The sequence below is a fragment of the Vombatus ursinus genome, unplaced genomic scaffold (genome assembly GCF_900497805.2).
Source record: "Vombatus ursinus unplaced genomic scaffold, bare-nosed wombat genome assembly UNPS02014812.1, whole genome shotgun sequence".
Taxonomy (NCBI): domain Eukaryota; kingdom Metazoa; phylum Chordata; class Mammalia; order Diprotodontia; family Vombatidae; genus Vombatus; species Vombatus ursinus.
This window is the reverse complement of record NW_020954590.1, coordinates 39,543,677-39,563,447: the sequence shown is the minus strand read 5'-3', so window position 1 is coordinate 39,563,447 and position 19,771 is coordinate 39,543,677. Positions and strand designations below refer to the sequence as shown.

The window sequence follows — 19,771 nt, the reverse complement described above, 5'->3', positions numbered from 1 at the left end:
CACATGTTCTTCTTCCACTGGACTGACGGGCTCCATGCAAAGCCCTTCAGCGCGTCCGTCCACGAGACCGCAGAGGAGAAAGGCGGCCGCTTCCTTCCAGCCCGTTCTCACTGCGCGCCTCCGATCCTCGGTGACCTTGAGCCCACCTCGCTGGGCCCCTCCCTGCCGCGCGCAGCCCGCCCGCCGCAGAGCCCCACCCGGGCCGCTCGCCCTCCCGCGGCGTCGGGAGCGGCGACGGCGACGCGCCCGGGCTTTTCCGTTCGGTGGTCGGGGATAGGTGTCGAGGGCGCGCACGCTGTGCGTTCCGGGCTCGTGCCTGCGGACTTCGGATTCAGCTGGGGGAAGCCGAAGAATCTGAGCCGCCATGTTCCTCTCCTCGTCACTCCGGGCGGGGGCCGCCGGTCTCGTCGCCCACTGGGTAAGGAGGCTCGGGATGGATCCCTGCACGGCCGCCGCCCGTCCTCTACCCTCTCTTCAGTTTGGGCGCTGCAGCCTCCCGCGCACTGGGCGGGCCGTCAAGCCCGGCAAGGACGTCGCGGCCTTGCTTTGCTCCCGAGGGTGACCGCCGCCAGGGGCGCGGGGGGAGCGCCGGCCGCAGGCGGGCGGCCTTTAACTCGGGCCAGTCGCGGAGGCGCCCCCAGGAACCCGCTCCCCTCCGCGCGGTCAGGGAGGACTAGGAGGCAGGAGCTACCTCTCTCGGCCTATTTTTCTGGGCTTCATCTAACGTTGACAACAGAACGTGTCCCCGAGAGACCACCCCTCCCCGGCGGAGGCTCAGGAGCATCCCGCCCACGCCCGCCCAGTCCTCCCTAGTCCCGATAGGGGGCGTCCTAGCCGAGCGTCTCCTTGTACTGCAGCGCGTGGGTGACCTTGTATCCTATTTCTGGAAAATACTTGTGGGACTGACGGGGGTTCACTTTATCTTGCAGAAAGATTGGCGAGAACCATAGGTCACAAATATGACGATAACTAGAGGTTGTATCTGGTGGGAAATTTTTTGACTTATCGTGTCTTTCGAGATTTGGCTTTTTGCAGATGCCACAGAATCAGGATACTGGTTCCATTTTTTAATGTAGTCCATAGGCCAACATTAACTATACATATCTGTAAATGAGCCATTGAACTGGGGTTATCATGGATAAGGGGACAATCTCTTGTTCCTTGAATATGTTTTGTATTGTCTTGTTTTTGAAGGATTGTGATCTGGAAGATAGACACGTTGTACTAATACAGTCCTAGAAAAAAGAATCAGAGCTAATGGTTAGAAGTTACAGGAAGATAGATTTAACTTAGGCATAAGGAATAATAATAATAATTGGAGCTTTCTGAAACTGGAATAGGCTGTTTCTTCAAAGATACTAAATTCCCTGTTACTGGAAATGTTAATACTCATTGCTTTTGTCAGGAATGATGTAGAAAGAATTCATGATTCAGTTTGGACTAGATGACCTCTAATGTTCTATGTAATTTAAGATACTGTTTCAGATTGAACCCATGATTCCTTCAGACATCTAATTCTCCAATAATAGTGAATTCTAGGAAAAGTGTTTACTTGCTGAGGGAAGGACAGCATATATATTTTGTAAACTTTTGAATCACTAATCTGTTAGAGTTATTTGAGGGAGTGAGTATGTGGGCAAAAGAGAACCCGTTTATGTAATTCCAATGGGTCCTAAACAAAACAAAATTGAGTTATGGAATTGGAGTGGGTGGATGTTTGTTATGAATTGCAAACTGGCTTAAAAAACAGAAGACAAAGAATAGGATAAAAGAATGCTTATCTGTGTGAAGAAATGTTACGATCTCAAGGGATCAGTTCTGGGAGCAACTTTGACATTTTATAAATGATCTTGGAGGGCAGAAGTAGAAATATGAAATCTCCATATATGTAGATGATACTAACGTCTTCCAGTTAGAGAAATGATGCATAGCTTATGGAACCACAACAGAATTATCTCATACAGCTGTGTGAGTGGGCAGAAGAGTAGCACATGAGCTTGAGGAGGGCAGAGTATTAAGTTTAGGGGAAAATAATAAGAATTATGCTTATAGATGTTGGATTTAGAGCTGAAATTTGCAGCCCAGGCAAGGGAACTGTAAATCGTCATCGGTTCCCTGAAGGTGCCAACCATATTAATTTCAACTTTCATGTATCTGTATTTAACATTTTACTCATTTGACAAAACATTTTTAAAGCACCTACTATCTACAAAGAAAGCATTGTACTAGGTGCCAGAAATACAAATAGAAAAACTGAAATGCCCTGCCCTAAAAGAGCATATGTTCTCAAGGGATATTATATGCAGGCAAATAAATACTAAGTAGCTTCAAGAATAGAGTGCATTTTAAAAAGGAGGGAAGGGGATCAGTCAAGGCTTTGTGTAAGAGATAGCACCTAAATTGAGCTTTAAAGGAAGCCAGGGATTCTTTGAGGTATAGGTGAAAGGGGAGTACATTCAAGACATGAGGGATTACTTGCATAAAGATATAGGGATGTGAGATAGAATATGTCACTAGCCGGCTAGTTTTGACTGGAACTGAATTTGTGAAGGGAAATAAAATTAAATAGAAGTGAAAAATTAGGTGAGAGCTAGATTGTGGAGGTCTTTAAATGCTAGGCAGAGGATTTAACATTTTTATCTTAGAGGTGATAGGGAGCCTTTGAAGTTTTTTTAGTAGAGGACTTAACATGGTCAGATTTGTGTTTTAGGAATATCAATTTGATGGTTTTGTGGAGGGTGGTTTGGAGAGGGATAAGGAATCAGGGAGACCAATTAGGAGTCTACTACTATAATCCAGATGAGGGGTGATAAGGGTCTGAAATAGTGTGGTGGCAGTGTGAGTGGAGGGGTGGAGATAAAATTACATGGAGATAGTATCAAATAAAATTTGGGATTTAATTGACTGAGAATTCAAGGCGGTGGAAGAGCCCAGAATGACTCCAAGGTTTTGAAACTGGGTGGCTGGAAGGATTGGTCTTGCCATAGACAAAAATGGGGAAGTTTGAAGTAGAGAGAGGTTTTTGGGGAATATTAATTCCAATTTGGATTTGTTGAGTTCGAAACACATGTGGGACATAAAGGTGGAGATGTCTAGCAGGCAGTTGGTAATACAGGACTAGAGTTCAAGACAGAAAGAGATTAAGGCTGGTCTGAGAATCTTTTACATAGAGATGATTATTAAACAAAAACTAAATGGGACCTGATGAGATCACCAAAAGAGAGAATGTAGAGGGAAGAGAGGAGAACCCAATACAGAGCTTTAGTCCCTCCCATACTTAATGGCAGCAGGACATCAGTCTAAGAAAGGAGGTTGAGCAGCACTGAGGCTGGTAATAAGAGGAACACTAAAGATCAAGAGAGTGCCCAAGAGGAGGGGGTGTTTGTGAAAGGTGACAACTGAGAAAAGGGGGTTTATATTTAGCAGTTGAGATTTTTTGGTACCATTGGAGGGAGCAGTTTCAGTGCAGTGGTTGGTTCAGAAGTCAGACTGCAAGGAATTGAGAAGTGAATTAGAGGAGAGGTTGTGTGTGTGAAATCAAAGAGTTCAGACAATCCTTTATATAAGTTTGTCTGGGAAAGGGATAAGCAATATAGCACAGTACCTTGATGGACTAGCAGGAGCAAGTGTTGGAGATCTGTGCATGCTTATATAGGTGGCAGAGCAGGGGCCAATGGATAAGGAGAGTGCAGAAGTGTGTGGTAGTGAGGATGAGAAAGGGATAGAGGTGGGCATAGTAGCTAATAGGTAATAGCTGAATTGGTCAACTATAGGGTCAAGACTAGGAAGGCAGAAAGAAGGGAACCCAGAGGAGGGGGTGGAAGAACTGGAGATCACACTGAGGTTAAAACTTAGGTTTGGGAGGGATGAGGCAGAAGGAGGTATTGAAGGATAAGAGATTGTAGTTAAAGAGAAGAATTCCAGGGTTCTGTTTCATAGATGTGGAGCAGTTATAATTGTTAGAGCAAGAGAGGACAGAGGACAACATGGACTTTATGGTTACAAAGCTCTTGAGATACATTATTCAGTTTTCAATCTTAACAGCAACCCTTGGGTTCAGGTAGTAGCAGCATCTCTCCTTTTATAAAAAAGGCATCTGAAGTTCACAGGTCATATAGCTGTTGGCAGACATTGTGGTATAATGGGAAAAGACCTGTATTTAGAGTCAGGACCTGGTTTTAAATTCTCAATTTGCTACTAATCTTTGCTGGTGGATTTATTTTGATTTAGTTTAGCAGCTGTAAAATGAAGCATTTGGATTGAATGATGTGTAGAGTACCTTCCAGCTCAAAAATTTATGATGTCTTTAAGGTGTTTGGATATAGGAGATAATTGGGACAGACATAATTTGGGATTAGAATCTTGGTCAGTCCATAGTTCTTTCAACTGTACCCTGTAGTTTTAAAAGAAAAAGTCATCATGTTGTACTATTTTCTTTCCTTACCTTAGGTATTTAAGTGTTCAGTAATTAACAGGAGTGTATTGAAAATAAAACCAAAATATTAGCATTTAATAAGTACTGTTGCTGAGCACTGTGCCCTGAATTAGGGATGCAAAACACAAACAAAACAAGGAGCTTATTTTATGCTTGGGGGGAGGTACACATGTGTAAACAAATACAAAATATATACAAAATAATTTCAAGGAGAGGGTGCACTAACAGCTGGGAAAGGTCTTACGTAGAGTCTGGCTCTTGAGCTGAGCTTTGAAGGAAGCTACCAATTCAAAGAAGCATAAATAAAGAGGTAGTACACTGCTCTGCTCAGAGGCCTGTAGACAGGAAGTGAAATGGCATGTACGAGGAACAGTGAAAGAGCTATTTGACTGGCAAGTAGAGTGTGAGAAGGGAAGTACTCTGTAATAAGCCTGAAAAGCTAGGCTGGAGTCAGGTGGAGAAAGGATTTAAATTTCTAACAGAGGAGCTTATATTTTGTTACCTTGCAGCAGATTTTGAGCAGAGAATAGCTTGCTCAGATTTGAACTTTAGGAATATAACAAGGAGGTGAGTGGAAGATGGTTTGGAGACACAGCATGTCTGGAAGGTACTCTGGGCAAGTCATTTACCTCTTTTTGGGTAAATCATTTAACCCTTTTTAGCCTCAGTCTCTTCATTTATAAAATGGAGATAATAGCATCTACTTCAGGATTATTCTGAAAATCAAATGAAATAATATATGTCATGTGCTTTGCTATGTTAGAATGTTATTTTTATAATTATTAGAGAAGGGAGGACTAGATGCCAGAAAATCAATTAGGAGACTCTTGCAATAGTCTAAGCAAGAGGTGATGAGAACCTCAACTGAAATCAAATCCTATAGTTTTCTTCTCCTTGCATGGCTAACCTCTTTGAAAAGGCCATCTATTTTCAAAGCCTCCACTTCCCTTCCTCTTACTGTCCTCGTAACTTTGTACTCAGACTTCTGACCTCATCATTCGACTGAAACTGTTCTGTACAAAGTTACCAGTGATTTCTTAATTGGCAACTCTAATGACCTTTTCTCAGTTCACCCTCTTTATACTCCCTCCTCTCTGGGTGACCCTTCTGTCTCCTGATTGTCCTACCTAATCAATTTCTCCATCTCAGTCTTCTTTGCAGCATATTTATTCTTCCCAGTCATGCTTTCTAAACCATGGGTGTCCAAGCCTCTGTCCCAGGCCTCTCTCTGTACTACTTTTCTTGGTGATTTAATCAATTCTTAAGGATTCAGTTAGCCTCTCTATGCCATTGAGTTAACCCTAATTTTTCTCCTTACCTTCATTCTCACGTCTCCAGTTGCCTTTTGGTTCTCTTTAATTGGATGTCTTATAAACAGACACCAGATTCAGTAGGTGTCATCTCTGACTCCTCAGTACTCTCATCCTTCCTATCAAAATCTTATTGTTTCTACTTCTGTGATATCCCTCACATATGCTGTCTTCTTTCCTCTGACACTGCCTCCATTCTGGTCCAGGTTGTCCTTGCATCACAACTAGACTTTTAAAATACCCTACTGGTTAGCCTACTCATAACTGTCAAATTGATCGTCCTAAAACAAAGGTCTTACCAGATCGTGGCCTATTCCATAAATTTCAATGGTTCCCTGTCACCTTCAGGATCAAATATAAAATCATGTTTGACCTTCAGAGCCCTTCCTACCTTTCCAGCTTGCTTTCCCTCAAACATAGCATTCTATCTCCTGACTTAGGACATTTTTTTTCTTCCTTCCTTCCTTCCTTCCTTCCTTCCTTCCTTCCTTCCTTTCTTTCTCTTTCTTTCTTTCTTTTTTTATAATTAATTTATTTTTAGCTTTTAACATTCACTTCCATAAGATTTTGAGTTCCAAATTTTCTCCCCCTCCCACCCCAAGACAGCATACAATCTGTTATAGGCTATACGTATACATTCGTATTAAACATTTTCACATTAGTCATGTTGTAAAAAAGAATTAGAGAGGCAGCTAGGTGGCGCAATGGATAGAACACCAGCCCTGGATTCAGAAGGACCTGAGTTCAAATTTGGCCTCAGACACATAACACTTAACTAGTTGTGTGACCCTGGGCAAGTCACTTAACCCCATTGCCTAGCCAAAAAAAAAAGAATTAGAACCAATCGGAGGAACTATGAGATAGAAGAAACAAAAAAGAGAGAGAAAGCAAATAGTATGCTTCCATCTGCATTCAGACTCCATAGATCTTTTTCTGGATATGCATAGCGTTTTCCATCATGAGTCTTTGGAGTTGTCTTAGATCCTTGCATTGCTGAGAAGAGCTAAGTCTATCAAAGTTAGTCATCACACAATGTGGCTGTTACTGTGTATAACATTCTCCTGGTTCTACTCACTTCACTCAGCATCAGTTCATGTAAGTCTTTTCAGATTTTTCTGAAGTCCACCTGCTCATCATTTCTTATAGCACAACAGTGTTCCATTACATTCGTATACCACAACTTGTTCAGCCATTCCCCAATTGATGGACATCCCCTCAATTTCCAATTCTTTGCCACCACAAAAAGAGCTGCTCTAAATATTTTTGTATATGTGGGTCCTTTTCCCATTTTTATGTATGTTTGAGATACAGACCTAGCAGTGGTATTACTGGGTCAAAGGGTATACACATTTTTATAGCCATTTGGGCAAAGTTCCAAATTGCTCTCCAGAATGGTTGGATCAGTTCACAACTCCACCAGCAATGCATTAGTGCTGCAATTTTCCCACATCTTCTCCAACATGCATTATTTTTCTGTTTTGTCGTGTTAGCCAATCTGATAGATGTGATGTGCTACCTCAAGAGTTGTTTTGATTTGCATTTCTCTAATCAGTAGTGATTTAGAGCATTTTTTCATATGACCAAAGGTAGCTTTAATTTCTTCATCTGAAAACTGCCTGTTCATATCCTTTGACCATTTATCAATTGGGGAATGGCTTGTATTCTTATAAATTTGACTCAGTTCTCTATACATTTTAGAAATGAGGCCTTTATCAGAGACACTGGTTGTAAAAATTGTTTCCCAGCTTTCTGTTTCCCTTCTAATCTTGGTTGAATTGGCTTTATGCAAAATCTTTTCAATTTAATGTAATCAAAATTATCCATTTGGCATTTCATTATGTTCTTTCTCTTTTGTTTAGTCATAAAATCTTCTGTTCTCCATAAATCTGATAGGTAAACTATTCTTGCTCTCCTAGTTTGCTTATAGTATCAGCCTTTATATCTAAATCATGTACCCATTCTCACTTTTATCTTGGTATACAGTGTAAGATGTTAATCTGTGCCTAGTTTCTGCCATACTATTTTCCATTTTTCCTAGAAGTCTTTGTTAGTGAGTTCTTATCCCAGAAGCTGGAGTCTTTGGGTTTATCAAATAGTAGATTACTATACTCATTGACTACTATGACTTAGGACATTTTCACTGGTTGTTCCCTAAACCTGGAATTTTTTCTCTTTTTCCACTCCATCTGCTGGCTTCCCTGACTTCCTTCATTTTCCAGCTAAATCCTGCCTTCTTTCTATAAAAAGCTTTTCCTGATCCCTCTTAATGCTAGTGCTTAATGCTTCCCTCTATGATTATCTCCATTTTGTCCTGTATATATCTTGCTTGTACATTATTGTTTGCTTGTATCCTCTATTAAAACTGAGCACCTTGAGACCAGTGACTGTATTGCCTTTCCTCACATCCCCAGGGCACAATGCCTGACACATAATAGATGCTTAGTAAATATTTATTGACTTGGTTAGAAAGATGGTGGTGTGATTGACAGAAATATAGAGAAATGACAGAAAAGGGTGTATTTTGAAGGAAGTATAATGAGTTCTGTTTAGGACATACTGAGTTTTAGCTGCTTATGCAGTTATAAATATCTACTAGACAATTGCTAATGTGGGATTAGAGCTCAGAAGAGAGAGTAGGACTGAATACACACACACACACACACACACACACACACACACACGGAGGAAACTGCATAAAGATAATTGAGCCCTTGGGAACTAATGAGATTACTCGGAAAGGATGGAGATGGAGAAGAGGATCCGACAAGTTAGGCTGTAGGTGATGATCCAGCAAAGGAGGCTGAGAAGAAGCACCAGGGAAGAAAAGGGTTCCAGAAACTTACACCATTTCAAGGGGTAGGAGGTGGTCAGCAATGTCAGATGCTGAATATGAGGCAAGAAGAATAAAGACTGAGAAATACTATTAGATAGGGTAATTAAAGAAGGAATCATTCCTGACTCTGAAGAGAGCTGTTTCAAATAAGTAATGAGGTCAGAAGCCAGATTGCTGGCAGTTGAGATGAGAGTGAAAGTAAAAGGAATGGGGGCTACAAGTATAGATAGCATTTTCTAGACATTTGACTGTGTGTAGAGGGAGGTCCAACACAAGAACTCGAGTCAGCATGGTGTGAATTAGAGCAGTGGACCTGGAGTAAGGAAGACTTTGATTGAAACCCTGCCTCTGACAGTTGTTAGCCTTGTGACTATGGGCAAATCACTTAACCTGTCTGAACCTTAGTTTCCTCATCTGTAAAATGAAGGGATTGGTCTCATGACTTCTAATGTCCCTTCCAGCTCTAGGTCTCTGATCTTGTGATCCATGTAGGGGTGATGTGAGGAATGGAATGGGGATAGGATCTAAGATACAAGTAAGAGTTGACTTTGGCAAAAAGAAGGGCAACCTCTATTAGAAGAGAGGAAAGGAAGAGAGAATGGGGGATGATGTCAAAGAGTTTTGAGATGTAGGAGAAGAGGTTATGGTGAATGATTTCTGTTTTCTCAATAAAGTGAAATGCACTGGGCCCAAAATATTACACACAGTTCTTATTGCATCTTAAAAAAATTACAAAGCTAGAAAAGGAGAAATAAAATAAGGCTAGACTAGGACTCAAGAGATTAGGACTCAAATTCTGGGAAAATGAAAATTGATGGTGATCAAAGTCTAAAATCATTAAAAGGTATGGACTAAGTAAAAACAATTTAGAAGATAACTCATGATGCTTGAAGGTGATTATCATTGACCAAATAAAAAGATATACTACTTTATACAGAGAACATGGAGATAAATTTATGGATAATGATGTGATATTCATGGCATGTTTCTTAACCTTTTAGGTTTTGAGGAAATGGCCCAAGCATTCCTTGTTACCACTCCCAGACAGAATACTGTTGGATCACTGATCTTAAACAGAATGCCGTTTATTACAGTATCATGTGTTTATTAGCATTTTGAATATGATTCTGGAAAGCCATATGCTGTACGTATTTGAGGCAAAGATTTGGGTGCAGTGTACTCTAAGACAGCAAATGGAGTAGTTAGCCTGTAAAGTGCAATGTGGTCTTAGTTTTACTGAGGATACAGTGCAGCTATAGGTTCCATTTTGTACTCTTATTTCTGACCTTCTATGAATGAAGGTGGGAATTCTTTATGGGGGTCATTCATTACCTGAAAGAGGAGTTCCTTGACTTTGTAGATACAAGATGTAAATAAGGTAAATAAGTTTCAATTGGTCAAAGATCAGTCTTTCAGGAAGTCTCTATTATATGCTTACTAGGTTTAAAGTACTACTCTAAGTGCTAGGAATAAAGAGATATAAATGAAAAAATTCCTCAAGAAACTTTTATTTGAATGGGAAGAGAAAATGTGTACACATAAATTTATATAGAACCTATACAAAAATGGATAATAGGTAGTTTTGGGAGGGGGTTTCTCAGCAGTTAAGGGGACCAGGAGAGGTTGAGAAGAAAATCCATTCCAGTTTAGGGACAACCAGGACAGGCTTGGACATGGAACATCATTTGTTTTGTTTTTTAAATTAAATTAATTTTAAACTTAAATACACAATAAGAAAAGAAAAATAAATATATTATGAACTTAAATATTAAAACTTAAATACAAAGTAAGAAAAGGGGAAAAAATGCATTGCCATGTACACAGCAGAACTTGGGAGGATTCAAAATATACAGCATTAAATTTCCATTTCAAGAAAACTTATATAGTAAATACTGCATGTCATGTTTGGAGCTGTTCTTTTCCTGGCTTTCTTCTAAGTTTTCTTTTATTCTCTGCTGTGCACTTTTTACTTTGTTCTCCCCCCCCCCCCCCCCCCAGAGGGTACAATTAAGTGAGGACACACACACACACACACACACACACACGCCTACATATACACACACAAAGATATATAAAAATATATACTTACATACATATACCTATATATATCTATAATCATAGACATATACATTCCTATGCATCTATGTAAGACCATACCATTCTTATTTGTCCCCTGTTACTCTGAGGGTGGATAACCTATTCCTTCAGTCCGAGTCTTTCTGTATTTTTCAAAGTTCACCAACTCATCATTTCCTATACCAACAGCAGTATTCCATCCTAATATGGTCTAGTTATGTTAAGTAGTCTAAAATAATATTGATTAATGTGGCTGACATATAGTGTAGTTTTCCTGTTTTCTCTTATGATTAAATCTGTTTTAGCTTTAACCTTGTCTGAGAGCATGATTACCATCCCTGCTTTTTTTCCCTAATAAATTGTACTTCTGACCTTTATTTCATGTTTGTGTGTATCTCTGATTTCCTATCCCTCCTGACTCCTCTACTTTACTTCTGCCTTTTACCATGCCCTCCTATTACTTAACCTACCCCCCATCCCTCCCTAATCCTCCCATTCCTGGTAATCTAAACACCCTTCTGTTGCCCCTTCCCGTATCCTAGTATCCTAATCCCTCACCCTCCCCTCCAGAAATCCCTCCCTTATCCTCTCTCCCTTCCCTATTCCCATCACCCTTTTATTTCTTTCTGAATTTAAAAGACTTTTATACCCTTCTACCCTCTTAAACCCATTCCCAATGAAAGTAGGGTTCCAGAACTACTAGCCCTCGTCCCCCATCTAATTCTTTTGTGTCAGTCCTTCTTCTTGGGCCTCATTTGTATAAAATTATTACTCTTTTTACCTGTTCCTAAACAGTTTTACTTTTAAAAATCATATCATAATCAATTCTACCCCAATTTTTTTCACGAACTACTCAATTACTAATAAGAATTTTAGACATGTTTTACATTCCCTCAAATAAAAGGAAAACAATTCGTCCTTATTGAGTCCCTTGTAATTAGTCTTTGATATGTACCTTATATTTCTCTTGCATTTTATATGTCAAATCTTCTGTTAAGTTCAGGTTTAAAAAAAATAATGAAATTCTGAAAGTCTGATAATTCTTTAAATGGCAATTTTTTTTTCATTCAAGATTATGCTTAACTTTGCTGGGTATGATATTTTTGACAGCAACCCCAGTTCTTTTGCTCTTCAATATATAGTGTTCCAAGACCTTTGGTCTTTTAGTGTAGCCACTAGGTCTTGTGTAATTCTTATTGTGGTGCCACCATATTTAAATTTGGTTTTTTTTGTTTGTTTTTGTTGTTGCTTGTAATATTTCATCCTTGAGGTGGGGGTTTTGGAATTTAACCTGTTGGTTTTCCTCGTAGAATCTCTTTCAGGTGGTGATGGGTGGATTTTTGTAGTTTTGATATCCTAGTTATTAGGGTTCAGGACTGGAATACATAGTAGTTTAATGTAAACATTTTTCATTTTTCTCTCCTAACCAGTTATAAAATTTATTTTTTGAGCTTTACTATTAATTTTTTAGTATGTGTTGATTTTTAAATGTTTAAAAACCTTTCCCATTAAAATTCTACTATGGTTCTGAGTTCTAAAAGGGCTTTGCAAATTTTGGCAGATCCTACTAAATTTAAAAGGTTTCTAGTATGGTCCCCACAAAAGACCAGCCTAACTAAATTTGGAAATATTCATCACAAAAAAGTTGACCACCAGGTGATTAATAATTTTTTGACAGTAATAATTTATGAAACCTTGTATGGAAGCATGGAGGAATTGTATTGGTGGAAGGAGTGCAAACTTGGATGAAATCACAGGTCTGTAATTGTAGGATTTTAAAAAATAAATTGTATTGAAAATATAGCTATTACTGCCATTAAAAATAGAAAACCAAGAGTTGTCTATATAAATTATAAATGTTGTAACACTTGGAGGCATGGTGAGGAATGCTAAGAACTGAATGAAAAAGTAGTATAGATCAAGAAGTTAAAAATAATACTTAGGCAGCTGCTATTTCTAGTTTTAACTCATGGCTCTACATAGTGGTCAAACCCCAAAGTTTATTAATGGTTAATAGTCATTAACGGTCAGCTTAGAAGGCAGTCTTTAAGAGAGCGACCCAGGGATTTATTTTTGGTTTTGGTTATTGAACATTTTTATCAGGTCTGGGATAGGCTATATATGGCATGCTTATCAGATTTGCAGATGACACAAAGCTAGGATGGATAGATTGCAGATTGAAAGACAAGATCATGTCTTTCTAGATAGAACATTGAGCTGAAGATAAGATGACATTTAATGTTATACTTTGGTTAAAAAAGTTAGCTTTCCAAAAGTAAGCTGGAAGAGGATAACTATTATTTCATCCTAAAAAAAGAAAAAAAGATCTGGGGGATTTAATAGACTGCAAGTTCAATACTAATCAACTGTGTGACATAGAATAGTGGAAAGAATGCTGGATTTGGAGTCAGAGGATTGGAATTCAAATCTCAGCTCAGCCATTTGCTACCTGTGTGACTTTATGCAAGTCACCTAATTTTTCTGGGTCTCATTGTCTCTCATTTGTAAAAAGGTTTGACTAACTGATCTTAAAGGTATCTTTCAGGTCTAAATCTATAATCCTAAGTATGGGGTTAATGAGAGGAATGAAGGCAATGTGTAGATAGCTTCTTTAAGCAAGAGAATAGAAAATAATTACTCAAAATGGTTTACTTTAAAATATAAAATCTTTGATTTTGCCATTTCTGGAGCTCTTAGTTTTGCTGTAAGGGAATATCAGTCCTGAGAGGAAATAATATGCACTCTAAAAACAGTGCTGCAAACTGTACTGTAGAGAATTCTAAAATTTTCTTTATTCCTTTTGAGGCAGTCTGGTTGTTAAAGTGAGTAAGCTGGAATTGGAACCTACATTATTATTTCTGCTTTATATCAGGACATGTTCTTACTAGGAAAATTATTTGGATTTTCTGTAAACATTTATACTTCTCTCATTTGGAGCTTATTGAGTGGGTTGTAAACATTTCATAGTCTAGTGGAAAAACTTTATATACTTGGAGTCAGCCCAGGTTGACTAGGCTTTTTTCTCCACCAACCTACCTCTAATTGGTATTAGAACCATTCTCTTACCCACATAAGATAGAACTGAGATTGTCCATCAAAGAATGCTAATTCAAATGCCTAGGATCTCGGTTTTTCCTTTAGTTGAATGATGGTTAAAATAATTTGTTCCTTGGTAATCTAAAGTGGTTTTGAGAATAAATGTGGTGATATAAGTGAACTGCTTTAGATGTTAAATATAAATTTATAAGACAGCATTGAAAGGCAGTTGTGTACCTACTTAATAACAGTTTTGTGAATTCAGGGGTACTGATTTTGTTAGTTTTTGTATCACTGTACTTTATAATAGTATATCAGAAGGTCATAATAGTGTAATATCTTTCCTTTTTTTTGGGTGGGGGGCTAGGCAATGGGGTTAAGTGACTTGCCCAGGGTCACAATGCTAGTAAGTGTTATGTGGCTGAGGCTGGATTTGAACTCAGGTCCTCCTGATGCCAGGGCCACTACTCTGTCCATCGTGCCACCTAGCTGCCCCTTTTTTTTAAAGTCAGGCAGAAGCTTTTAAAAAGAAGTTTAAAATTTTTTTATTCCAAATGTAAACGTCAGAAAACCTCCCAAAATGTCCTTTTCCATATACAAAAGTAGAGCAGATGAAGATTGTGCATGAAATTGAGAGTCCCTGTTAATACACAGTATCTTTTTATATGTATATGGGCTGGAACTTCATTGTGTTGTCAGAATCATAATTTGAAGCATTATTGGTAAAATTTACCTTTGGCTCCAGCAAGTGGAATTGCATTTACTAATTTGCAAGATGGCTAAAAAGTTAATTTCTATTGTTGTTCGGTAGTTTCAGTCATGTCCAACTCTTCGTGACCCCTTCTGGGATTTCCTTGACAAAGTACTGGTGTGGTCTTGCCATTTCCTTCTCCTTCTCATTTTACAGATGAGGGAACTGAGGCAAACAGTTAAGTGATTTATCCAGGTCATAAAGCTAGTAAGCGTCTGAGGCCAGATTTGAACTCAGGTCTGCTGACTCCAAATCTAGTGCTCTATTCCAGTACGCTACTTAGCTGCCCAGTGAATAAAATTTTCTAAAGAAAGCTGATGTCAGTCTTGGTAAACTTAATAATATTCAGGTGTGTGAAATTGATCAGCTGTAGTACCAATGAACAAATCATATAACTCCAGAGCCAGCCATTTACTGGAAATGATGGATTCTATTTAATATACATTCTTGATTATATGTATTAATGGAAGAGCAGCATCAGGGATAATATAAAACAGTAGGTATGTACTCTTCCCTGTCAGGAACAGCATAGTTCAGGAAAGGCCAACCTATTCTTGTCTATCTAACCTATCCATTGTAACTTTTAATTTTTTTTATAATAGTTTTTTTTTTAGATTTATGTTTTTCTTCAGGAACACTGAAGCAGTCAAAATACCAGATTTGAGAGGCATAGTGTTTTCCTATCTTGGAGTCAGGAGTGACCTTGATCTGGCATTTAGTAGTTAATAAATCTAGGCCAACTTTCTCATTCTACTGAGGCCTAGGGAGTTTAAGTGACTTGTCTATGGTTACACAGTAAACTTCAGAGTGAAGATTAGAACCTAAGTCTTCTTTCTTCAAAGCTAGTGCTCTTTGCATGGTCATGATGAAAACCAATAGAATATGCAGAGCTTCTTTTGGGCACCTCTCTCTCTATATATCCCTACCTTTCAGTGCAGTGCCTGGCACAAAGTAGGCATATAGGTAGGGTTATTGTGATGAACAAATAGAAGGCATATAAAGTACTGTATAACCCTTGAAGTGCTGTATGTAGTAGCTGTTGTCACTCATCTCTGAATGACTCAAATTTATATAGACTTCCTAGAAGCAGTTCTGAGGTAGGTAATAGTTATCCTCTCCATTTTACAAATGGGAAAATTGAGGCCCCATTAGGTTAAAGAGTCTGCTTATCACATATCTCACACAGAGAATGTTTTTATCCACTGCACCATGTCTGCCTCTCACAGTAGGTGTTTGGGGCTACTTAAAAGCCATAACTAATGCCAGGTTTTGGTTTTGTTAGAATTTATCTCTTTCTCTCGACACTAAAGTTATTATTATTCCAGGTAGATTACACAGTTTCTCTTTTTCTCCTCAGGGGAGAGAAGAAGTTGATCCAGAAGCTTTATGTTAAAGGGAGATGGAGAAAATCATGGGACCGTGTATGGCAGGGGTTTTGGAATTCTGTGGGATAGTAAGGGAGAGAGACTTTAGATCCTAGAATATCAGAGAATATATTGGGTATATTAATATAGGCATGATAATAACTCACTGTCTAGAAGTCTCTCATCTAGCAACCTTAGCTATCTGAGAAACAGGAAGTATACTTTACTACTTCCCTGGATCTGTGATCTCAGTCAATAAATGTTAGGCACCTACTACATGCCAAGCACTGTGCTAAGTGCTGGGGATACAGAAAAAGACAGTTCCTACCCTGGAAGAGCTCATAATCTAATGGGGAAGATCTGATGATACACCAACACCTCTCTATGTCAGTGGTAACATGAGTGAACTTCCTAAGGAAGTAGCTATTATCCAATAGAGTATGCCTTAGCTTGAAGAATTTAAGATCCTTGTGGTTGTAAAACATCCTACACAAGAATGTGCAAGTGCAGGAAGATTTCAATGGTCTGTTCTTTCTGTAAATAAGAGAAAATTGTGTCAGAATGGATCTTAAATAACAATCCCAAGTCTAAAAAACCTTTTGCATTTATTTTTACATTTACTAAGTGGGCTACAATAAGCAAGGCATTGTGCTTAGGTAGCAGAGGATACACAGCCAAAAATAAAATGGTCCCTTCAGGGGCAGGGGGGGAGGGTGAAACTATGTATTTATACAAGAAAGTAAATGCAAAGTAACATTTTTGAAAGCCCACACTAACAGCTGGGATGTTCAGGAAAAGTCTGTCATGTAAGAGATGACACTTGAGCTGAGCCTTTAAGAGAGCCTAGGATTCCAAAAAACAGAGGTGATTAGGAAGAGCATTTCAGACATGGGAGATACACACACACACATGTAAATAACATACATACGTGGAGGTATGTATGACATAACATACAGGAGGTAGGGTATGAGAAATTGTGTCTGGAAAACAGGTTTGGGTGGAGTGTAAAGTGTATAAAGATTAAAAATGAACCACTACATCTTTTTGAGCAAGGGAAATTTTTTTTTTCTAAATGCTTGCAATTGTTTGAATTTTTTTCTTAGATCTGATCTTCAATTTTATTGATATAGGGAACTCCTGGTGAGGAAAATCCCTGCAGAAAATGTTCTGGGAATTGAAAGGATGTGACTTTAATCAGGGTCACACAACTAAACTTGTCAAAGGGAGGACCCATGTCTTCCTGACTGAGCTTGATTCACTATCCACTTTGAAATGCTACTTTTTTGGTTTCAATATTTTTTCTAATTTTAATTATTATTTTTATCTTTACTTGTAAAAAACACAAAATGTTATATTTGTTTTCTTCTTTAATATTTCTTGCCTTATGGAGTCATTGTATTCTCTTTGTTCCATTCTGCTTTTTAGGGAGTCTACTACTTGGGTAAGGTTTTCAACTTTCTGTTCAAAGCTACATCTTCCCTCTAGGGCATGGCACAGAATCCTGCATTGATCCGTTGTTCTTTCGTTTCAGTTGTGACTAACTCTTCATGACTCCATTTTGGGGTTTCTTTGCAAAGATATTGGAGTGGTTTGCTCTTTCTTTCTCTAATTCATTTTACAAATGAGGAAACTGAGGCAAGTAGGGTGAAGTGAGTTGCCCAGGGTCACACAGCTAGTAAGTGTGTGAGGCCAAATTTGAACTCAGCAAAATGAGTCTTCATGACTTCAGGCCTGGCACTTTATACACTGTGACACCTAGCTTGCCTCCCTGCATTGATAGTATTTCACTAAACGTCTCTTGAACACAAATTGATTATAGTACTTACAGAGTCAGGTGGTAGTCCTATTGCAGGTGGTAGTCACATTTACAATGAAATTTAAAAGTTTGGGTTTTTAATAGCATTGAGATAATTTTTAGCTATTCATTGTACTTTTCATCTCCATATCCTACATGTCATTCTGTTTGACTCTAAAGTTCCAGATTCTGTTAATGACAAATTTAGTAGGAAGAGAAAACAGAGATATTTGGGCGTGTGTAATTCAAAGACTATTGAGACAAGTTAATACTAAAGAGATACAATCTGTCTTCTTGTAAATAAGTGTCTTCCACTGTATCCATTAAGTCTTTTAAGTTATCTTATATTTAAATAAAAGCAACTGGTCCATCTAGATACCAGTCCTGGGACTTTCTGTTTTCTCCTAGCTGAAAGCTTTTGGACCTAGGAAAAATCCTTTTTTCCTTGGTAACTGTTAATCCTCACCTCCTCTCTGCTTCCTGTTTATCCTCCATGAGTTGCACTACCCTTCACTGTTAGGTTGAAACGGATGTTCCACTGACTGTAGCTATTAAAACTCGTTGAATTTGAATTTACACAATACAGCCTTTATGTGGCTCTATCAGTGTAGTTGTAGTTTGCTCCTTGGTCTTTGTAGGTTACTGCAATTAAGAATCTTTGTTGCTCCTAGGAGGCTTTTACTTCTCACCAGCTGTAGGAATAACAATAGCTTTGCTGCTTGTGCCCTAGGGGAATGAAGTATAGAATAATCAATCTGTTATCTTCCAAAACAAATCATGTCAAACACCAATTTGTGCCAGAGCTAATTTATAGGTACTATTTCTAAACCCGAGTTACTTAATTGATTTGAAGGGTAGCATAGTTGACACTTGCAAAATAATATCTATTTTATTATGGAATGAAGACATGTTTACAGTGATCCAAGCTTCATTATTTAATTGGGAGAAACTGGCATTCAAACTGATCATACGGGGAATTTATGTCAATGGTACATTGACACTCCCCATGACAAACTGTAGTGGAAAAAGACAGACTAGCCATTCCATTATCTGATAAATGAGGAATTAGACTAGATCATTGCTAAGGTTTGAATTCAGCAACCAGCTTTAAAATTCTGTGATTATACTGTTTCTAATCTTGGTCTGGGAAAAGTGTAAAATTCTGCCCAAGGCATGTAATTTACTAAACCTAATTTTATTTGTAGGGGAGACAGATGAGATGCTTACACAAAACAGCTGTGCAAAGTGGAGCTGGAGGAGCCTTATTTGTGGTAAGTCATTTCCTAGATTATTTTTTAGAAATGGAAAGGCAAACATTTGAAAACTTGAGTCAAACCCATAGCATTTATTAATTGCTTCCAAGGTTTTTAGACACTCAGTACATTGGTTTACACTGACCTTTAAAGAACTCCTTATTGCCCTTAAGATACTGCTTAAAAGACCACTGCTCACTAGGAACAGCCTTAGTTGAACTATTCTCCAAGACTCCTGGCTTTAGTTTCTATTAGCGTAGGAATGTCTCTAGTCCAGTGATCATGTGATTTGTTTGGTTCCCAGGGATAGTGAAGTTTTATAACAAAGAGGTCTTCTGTCTTTACATCATAATTGGCCCCCCTCCCCAAAATATTTCTGTGTATTATGAATATTATTTTACATTGATAAATTTTATTTAGCATTCAGAAAGACTATAATCCCTTTTTGTGAGCAAGGGGCTTTGTTTAAGGATCCATAAATGTCTATTTACATATACAGTTTATTATGTTTAATCTAGAGGTTAATATCAGTATATTTTTATGATTCTTGTACTGTTAATAAATGAAAAATATTTCAGGGCTTTACTTCAATAAATTTCTATGTATTGCCACCTCCCCCAAGTTATTTCCATGAAATTGAAAATTAGCTGATTAATATTACAAATGAGCTAATATTTGTAAAGTGCTTAAGCACAGTGCTTTCTTTCCTTGAAAGTTTGAAATCTTTGAAAGTTGATATTTTGAGGGAATTATTAGGATGTTTTATTTGCCATCCAAAAAATATTTGGGTGGTAGTTCTGTTTAAATGCTAATCTCAGCATGTGAATGGTTTCTTGTTGATATGCAATTTCTTGGACATTATTGAAGTGTATGTACTGTGTTCTTTCTGAAGAGAAAGAATAAAACCAGTTAATGTTA

General features: G+C 38.2%; 1 protein-coding gene across 1 annotated transcript in view; it reads left to right on the top strand.

Annotated features, from left to right (window-relative positions):
- Positions 1-300: 300 nt before the first annotated feature.
- Positions 301-19,771, top strand: part of LOC114054100 (NADH dehydrogenase [ubiquinone] flavoprotein 2, mitochondrial) — a 41,816-nt gene continuing 22,345 nt past the window's right edge. Inside the window, exons 1-2 of the mRNA XM_027877216.1 lie at positions 301-418; positions 18,806-18,871. Of these exons, the coding sequence (XP_027733017.1) occupies positions 365-418; positions 18,806-18,871 (120 nt within the window). The 5' untranslated portion in view covers positions 301-364. The remainder of the gene's footprint in view (positions 419-18,805; positions 18,872-19,771) is intronic.